General features: G+C 37.8%; 1 protein-coding gene across 2 annotated transcripts in view; it reads left to right on the forward strand.

The window, feature by feature from the left end:
• Positions 1 to 4,443, forward strand: part of abhd6a (abhydrolase domain containing 6, acylglycerol lipase a) — a 100,671-nt gene extending 96,228 nt beyond the window's left edge. The window contains exon 9 of one of the 2 annotated variants that reach the window (XM_078543600.1): positions 1,611 to 3,991. In XM_078543600.1, the coding sequence (XP_078399726.1) occupies positions 1,611 to 1,793 (183 nt within the window). In that variant the 3' untranslated portion in view covers positions 1,794 to 3,991. Of the gene's footprint in view, positions 1 to 1,610 lie in introns of both variants that reach the window. The other variant, XM_078543601.1, reaches the window with a different exon arrangement.
• Positions 4,444 to 7,781: the final 3,338 nt, after the last annotated feature.

Below are 7,781 nucleotides of genomic sequence, written 5' to 3' on the forward strand. Positions count from 1 at the left end.
GAGAAGCTAGGTTTGAAATGGTAAATAAGTAAACATGGCTGAAGTTTTAGAATGTGAGCTGTAAAGGAAAATTTGCATTTTAGATAAGCCCGAGTAGTTAGAATTTCAAAGGAGAGGGTGAAAGGTTACACTTAGTCAGAAGAGGCCAGTGTGTTTATTTTTCCCAAAGCTTACTGATAAAGTTGGAAATATGTAAGATTTTTATTATTAGAAAGGAAAAGTCCAAAGACATATTGAAACAATGAAATTTGCATTCCAAGGGGAAAATATGTATAAAGGAGAGATGGCTATGTGTAAGAAGGAATTCTAAGACCTAACAAGTGTGAAAATCCTCCAGCCTCTATGTACCAAACTGCTTTCTATAGGAACCGAAGCTAAGAGAATTCACTGTGAATATCCCTGTTCAGGGTGTTGTTTGCTTTGCCTTGGTCTCTTAAAATCTATTTTGTTTCTACTGTTGCCTTAACGGGGGTGTAACTGGGAGTCAGATTAAGTAGGGGAGCTAGGAGTAATCTTAGTAGTAACCCATGTATGTGCTTAGAATTATTTTTTATTAATGAATGGTTCATTTAGTTTTGTAAAATACCTCTAAGACTCGGTGGACTTATTACTACTGAATTCAAGATATGCGTCTCAAATTAAAAATACAAATTGCAAAATAGTCGTGGCAGTTGTTTCAAGTTTCCTTCTGGGAGTTGAGCTGTGTAGCATTTACTATCCGCTGTGCCATAACATCCATGTGACCACTGGCAACCCTTAATCTGGAAGCGGTACCAACAAGAAGCAAGTTAAGAAAGCGTGTGGCTGACAGACACAAAGCAGAGCGGCAGACACAAAGAAAAGGAGCTGGAGGTCGAAGGCCCAGATGCAGACACAGAGAAAGCAGACAAAGACAGAAAAAGAGCAAATTAGGAGAGCAAGCAAATCACTCTCCGGAAGAGTTTTTCTTTTTGGCAGAAAAGGAGAAAGGAGCTCTTGGAAGTACTGGCACAGATCAACTAAAAAGGTCAAAAAACTGGGAAACTGTGTGAATAGAATAGCTCAGAGATGCCAAAGACCTGGGTATTTTCCCAGAAGCGGGCAAATCGTGAAGCGGGGTGTAATTGGTTGGTCGGTTCAAACAGAACTCTGGAAATCTACTCCATTAGGACTGTTGTGATTGGAGGGCGAGCGGGTTCATAGAAGTGCGCCCTGCTAATGATAATCGTAGCTGTGAAACATGGAGGTGAAAGCTGTTGTCGGATAGGACTCCTGACCTACCCTGTATGAACAAAGAACAGCAGACTGTGCAACTGTATAGCTAAGAGTGACATATTTATGCAGGAAGTGATAGGAGTGCTTGTGGTTGCATAAAATGTATCTTTGTTGCATCAACTATTTAAAGTGAAATTTACCTTTTTACTTCAAGTATCATTTGCCTGTTAATTCATGTTTAATTTGCATTGGTTCTGATTCAAGTTCAAGTAAAAGCTACAAAAACTGGAATGTTGTTGGTAATTTCTTCATTTGGATGTTATTCAATAAATTTGGTTATTTTAATTATTTTTCCTCCACTGGGATTGTAACAATAGTGATCTAAAGATCCTGCACTTTGCCCTTCTTGTGCCTAGGTACTGGATGTTTCTGGAGCTGGAGTCCTTGCTGATAACATTCCTGGCTGTAGAGTGGATCTCTTGGAAAACTGTGGCCATTCTGTGGTAATGGAGCGGCCCCGCAAAAGTGCTAAAATTATCCTGGAGTTTTCAGCTTCTCTGCAAAACACGAGATCAGAAAGCAATAAGAAATTCGCCTAACATTGATAAATGAAAACTGTATTGCTTTGAATTGCAAATAAAATGAGATGCTGTGATAATTTCCCAGGAAACAATATGACTTGACTGAATGCTGATGCCCCAATTACATCTATTAAGAGCATTAGTTAACAATTTTTGGTGGTGCTTTCAAATTACATAAACAAGATTTTGAAAGACAGAGTATTGCCAGCAAATAAAAGCATGAAGTATATAAAAAGGAACATAAATTACAGAAAAGCACTATTCTTTACTAGATTTCCCAGTCAAATCTTCATTTTGGCAATTTATGTTTCACCATTTAATGGCAATAGCAATGCAATGCATTCCCATTTTCAGTTCAAGGCCAGATTCATAAAACGCACAAATTTTTACCATAATTTATTAAATGTGTAATTTTTATTTTAGAAGTTAAAATTATTGTTTTTTTTTTCGTTTTGATTGCTTGGTTCTTGCATTTAAATCTGTGGAAGGTGGTTTCAAAGCTTTTATGGTTAATAGTAACTCTTTCAACAATGATGTTGTAGGGAAGGTACAGTTGCAAGCAGTACTGTTTAGTGGAGATTTTCTTGTAGTTTTGGTAGGGAATTGCATTTGTGTGGCTATTTGTTTGTAACAATGTACCATTATAAAAATTTCTCTATAAAACAGTTGCTAAAAGTCACTACAATAATAAACATCATGAACACAATTCTGGACAATATCATCTGCTTTAACAGAGATAACAAAAGTTGGGAAATAAATAAAATATATTAACTCTGGAACATTTATTTGAAGTGAAACACATTGGTTCAATTTAATATTTTAAAAATAAATCAGTCCCGGGCAAAGAAATTTCATTAAGTAAGTGCAATAAACAACAAAATAGTTCACTCAAGATATCTTCAAAAATATAACTTTCTTAATAACCTTTAATCTTACAGATAAATCTTTGTGTGAAGAATGCTACCAATAAGTAAGATGTTGCTTTATCTACCCTGCTTTCGTTCATTGCCGAGACTTTTCTCTGTCTTTGTCATTCAGCTCAATTGAGATGACTAGATCACTGCACAAATAGGCTAAAGCTGTTTTCAGAAATAAGATGTCCTGGTTATTATTTCTTTATTCTATCAATGAATTATGAATTCTCTGAATTATGTTGCTATTGTAATGATTATACTTAATGAAATATTGGTAATGCATAAATATTCCGATGATAGACAATCTTATTTTTTTTTAATTGTGGAAATAAGTTTAATTGTTCTAGCATTCAAGTGCTGGAATCGCATTGGGGTTGAGAAGGGAACAAATGCATTTTAATCATACTCTTAACTGTCAGTTGAGTTTGTTTACAGTCATTTGGTAAGTTGCACTATCTCTTGAATTCTTGAATTATGACTGTGGAGTGTTGCATCTCTAAATAGAGATTAAAAAAGCAGCACCCACCATGCTCCATTCGAGCATGCTTCTGGTCAGCACTTGGTGGTGGAGACGTTTATGATACTGAACCCTGCTGGATGAAGCAGAAGGTATGATAGTGGTATGGGTCTAATGGGAAGTAGTATGATTTACTGTGGATGCTGTTATTTATGACTTGAGACGAAACTGTCCTTGTTAGTGGATATTTTGAGATCAAGGTAACCATCTATAGCCTGCAACAATTTTTTCCATGAAAACTACATTATTCTCCAGGATTGGATTCTGCAATATCTTTCCACCTCTATGACCAAAGGTTCAATACAAAACTGTCAAAAAAAGTTTCCTCTCTCTATTCGTCTTTGGCTCTCTCTTTCTCTCACTGTTAAGGGGTCTAAAGGTAATGAATTGAAGTAGGCTAAGTTCATTGATCAGCAATATGATTTTGCAACAGCAAACTGCTTTCAAATGTGATTCAACGGGCAGGTTCAATTATAGTCCATGAAAATATACATCATGGAAAAGAATGTATCATATGGGGATGATTTTCTGGAGCTAATGCATCTATTTGGGTGAATTGGGGGAGTTTTGCATTTTCAAAGTTTGTTCTGTTTAACCTGGATGTGCTAAATTGTGTTGCTACCTATAAAGTGAGTGCATGTTTCATTTCTTAGTTTTACTTATTGTTTATCTTTCTCAGCATAAGTGCAAAATATGATAAAATGATTAACATCCTTCATTTTTAAAACCTCTTTTTGGCTGAAAATACTAAAAGGATAAAGCATAAATAAATGATGATGGGCAATGTAAGTGAAGAACCCAGCCTTTCAATAAGGTACTATTAAGTAGCCTCAATTCTATTTCTTGCAGATTATAAGGCAAAGGTTCAACTGTAAAAAAAATCCAATAGACTTATTCAAGAAAGTCACCTTGCCTGCTGGAATAATCTTATAGAGGAATAATTAGTTACTTTTCAAAAGAACAGCTTGATGAATATGCTTTCTTTGAAAAAGTTCAACCTAATAATTCAATAAATGTTGCAGTTGCTAGCAAGAGTTTTAGTTCCCCTGACATTTGTATTATCTAGATACATGAGTAAATAAATGCTCAACCATAGCGTATAAGAAGTTGGTTGTAAAGAGGGATGAAAATAAACTTTTTTTTACCTCTTTCATTTTTGACTACATCCAATAAAGATTAATGTACAGTAAGAATCTTAAATATGCATGTTATAGGATAAAAATAAAAGAAATCTTCTGACTAATGTTGTTGCTCTCTATAATGGATTCACTCCTTGCACATTATTTTCATTCCATTTCAAGTATCTTTAGACCTTAGTAATCCTGTTCCTGAGTATTGCTGAAAGACATACATGCTGTCAAAGCTTTTCATCTTGCACTCATCAGGACAGATTCGCAAGAATACCAATTCTAAAGGAGACAACAATTTATACTTCATGAGAAGTGCTGATTGGTTGGCAAGTGACCTCTGATTGGTAAAGGACTAGGGAGAAATTACAAGGGAGTGGGACTAGCTGAGCTGCTCTTGCAGGGCAACCTCTGTGCTGTTGATTTCACCTTTCCCAACATTAGTTTAATTCTGGCACCACTAGCAGGATAACCAGTCAATTACATTGAAAATGTCACACAGACACAGACACAAACGTTGCCAAGTAAAAAGCATTGATTATGTTTCACTTTTTCATTTTACAGAGAGTAAAAAATATATTGGGACACAAAAATGGAATTAAGGTAGAAGTTGAAATATAAACTATTAAAATGTTTTAATTATTTTAGAAATCTATTGAATTTTAATCATAATGGAGAAATTTGATATTCCACAAATATAAAATTAGTTCTTCAGAGCCAGAGAGGTTCTTCAGAAGTAATTGTGATTTAGTACATCGCTTAAAACCCAGTCATGCCTCATTTGATACTGTGTAACTTTTCCAAGAGTTTTTACAGTAAGACTAATAGCATATAACGTGGAAGTTAATGACAATTCATGAAGACATAAACAGCACAGTCTAAGGAACAGGGAATTGATGACAGCATCTCCTCGATTTCTGTGTTTCACTGCACATGTGCTGTCAGAAGTTGTTAAATTTCATGGAGTAATGATAGTGAACACTGAGTTTTGACTTAATTACAACTGCAATATCCAGGCCACTCTGTTTCTGAATAAAAAATAAATACAAGGTTTTTTTTCTTAGCTTGCTTTTATATCTTTATTGTAGCAAAACTTGGTTTGCTTCAGGTCTTTTTGTTTTAAAGACCACAAACAGAAGGCACTCAAGCCACTCAGGAAGTAGGAGATGAAAGGGTTTGCTTCTTCTTTCTGTTTTTACAGTATTTATTTCCTCTTTTTTTTGATCTTTCCACACCACATAAACTCCCAAGTGGAGATAGTAGGCAGGCAGCTTTTTCCAAAACCCTCAACAATGGCACTACTGATTCAAACATTATGGGGTGCCCCAAAGTAACCCAATTTCAGATGCCTTATTGTTTCCTCCATCTCAATGGGAAGCATCTTGTTCACCTTCACTGAGTACCTCTCCAATAATGTAGTGAGATTTTGGTATAGGGAGAATTACAAGTGTGAAGTGGAATTCTACTATTCTGTGTTACCTTCCACTGGAGCTAATTTTGGGTCATTCCAACCATATTTCAAAGTTTATTTAAATTTGCATTCTGCTACATCTTTGAAGGACCACCGGTTGTGCGTTATCTCAAAAACTGTCACGCTTAGCATCCTAGTATATCTGGTTTGTTCTGAAAGTTGATGAATGAGGCAAGTAGCTACAAGGAGAGATTGGATAGGTTGGGGTTATTTTCCTTAGAAGAAAGAAGGCTGAGAGGTGACTTGATTGAGGTGTACAAAATTATGAGGAGAATAGATAGAGTGGACAGGATCAAATTGTTTCCCTTGATGGAGAATTCTAGAACCAGGAGACATAGATTCAAGATAAGTGGAAGAAGGTGTAGGGGAGACGTGAGGAAGAACTTTTTTACGCAGAGGGTAGTGGGTGTCTGGAATTCGCTGCCCAAGTTAGTGGTAGAGGCAGAAAATTTAAACTCTTTTAAAAAGTACTTGGATCTGCACCTAAAGTGCTGTAAGCTGCAAGGCTATGGGCTAGGTGCAGGAAGGTTGGATTAGAAAGGGCACCTGGGTGACCTCAGGCTGGCATGGACAAGATGGGCCAAATGGCCTCCTGTGCTGTAACTTTTCTATGGTTCTAAGTTGCTGGGGGAATATTCTATTTTGACAGTTCTTCAGCCAAAATATTTATAAAACAGAGTATGATATGCTTTTGCTTGTTCAATAACTCCTTTCTCACAATAGTGCTGCAGGTTCAATAATGCCCTCCTGTCTACCCGACATGTAGCTCTAGTCTACAGTGTTAACTCTCAATGGCTTCAGGGCAACTAAGTGTGGGGAATATATACAGTCAAAAATAATTTAAGTAATAAAGCTGCAGGTCCTAATTGTAAAGGCAAATAGACAAGAGAGAAGTTCAGTAGGAAGCAATTCTTCGACCTCTAACCTCTGCTTGCTCAGGCCCAAAATCGTACTGATTGTACTGTTACTGATATTTCCCAAATATTCTTGGAGAGTTTCTCTGAGTACGTGTTAACTGTTCGACATTACCAAGAATGTACTTTACTATTTATATTTCAGAAATGCAAAGAAGGATTTAACAAACGTCAGAAAATGCTAAGTGTTCTATATGGGCCAAGAGTTCATAGGACCTTGTCATTTTTAGTTGGAACTGGTCGGAGTCTACGCCATCCTCTCAATACTCCAATGTCCAAATTCCAATGCTTGGCTTCAAATCAGTTCCTCAGCCATTTGTCGCACCCGACCCAAGTGACTCGCTGAACACAACCTCTGCACCCCAAACAACTGATCATCCCTCTTGTTTTTATGTTCCAACATTAGTATTTGCTTGTTCAACCGGCTGAAAACACCAACCCGACTCCTTCTCCCTCCCTAGTTACAACCAGCCCTGCCGTCAGAAACCAGCTCCAGAGCCGCCTCCTCCTCCACTCTGCGTTTTAACAGACCGTTTCTCCCCCATGCCGAGTTCTAACCCATCCGCTTCCTACAAAGCATTCGCTTGCTAAATAAATGATAGTCGAGCAACATTGGTACAGATGCTACAATTATTTCGGTTTAATCTGCGTCCCCAGACCGAAAACAAACGCCTTCACCTTCCCTTCACCCCCCCCCCCCGGCGGCATTCCGTAGGGATCGTTCCCTCCGGGACACCCTGGTCCACTCCTCCATCACCCCCTACTCCTCAACCCTACCTATGACACCTCCCCATGCCCACGCAGAAGATGCAACACCTGCCCCTTCACTTCCTCTCTCCTCACCGTCCAAGGGCCTAAACACTCCTTTCAAGTGAAGCAGCATTTCACTTGCATTTCCCCTAACTTAGTCTACTGCATTCGTTGCTCCCAATGAGGTCTCCTCTACATTGGAGAGACCAAACGCAAACTGGGCGACCGCTTTGCAGAACACCTGCGGTCTGTCCGCAAGAAAGACCCAAACCTCCCTGTCGCTTGCCATTTTAACACCCCACCCTGCTCTCTT

The sequence above is a fragment of the Cetorhinus maximus genome, chromosome 6 (genome assembly GCF_964194155.1).
Source record: "Cetorhinus maximus chromosome 6, sCetMax3.hap1.1, whole genome shotgun sequence".
Lineage (NCBI taxonomy): Eukaryota > Metazoa > Chordata > Chondrichthyes > Lamniformes > Cetorhinidae > Cetorhinus > Cetorhinus maximus.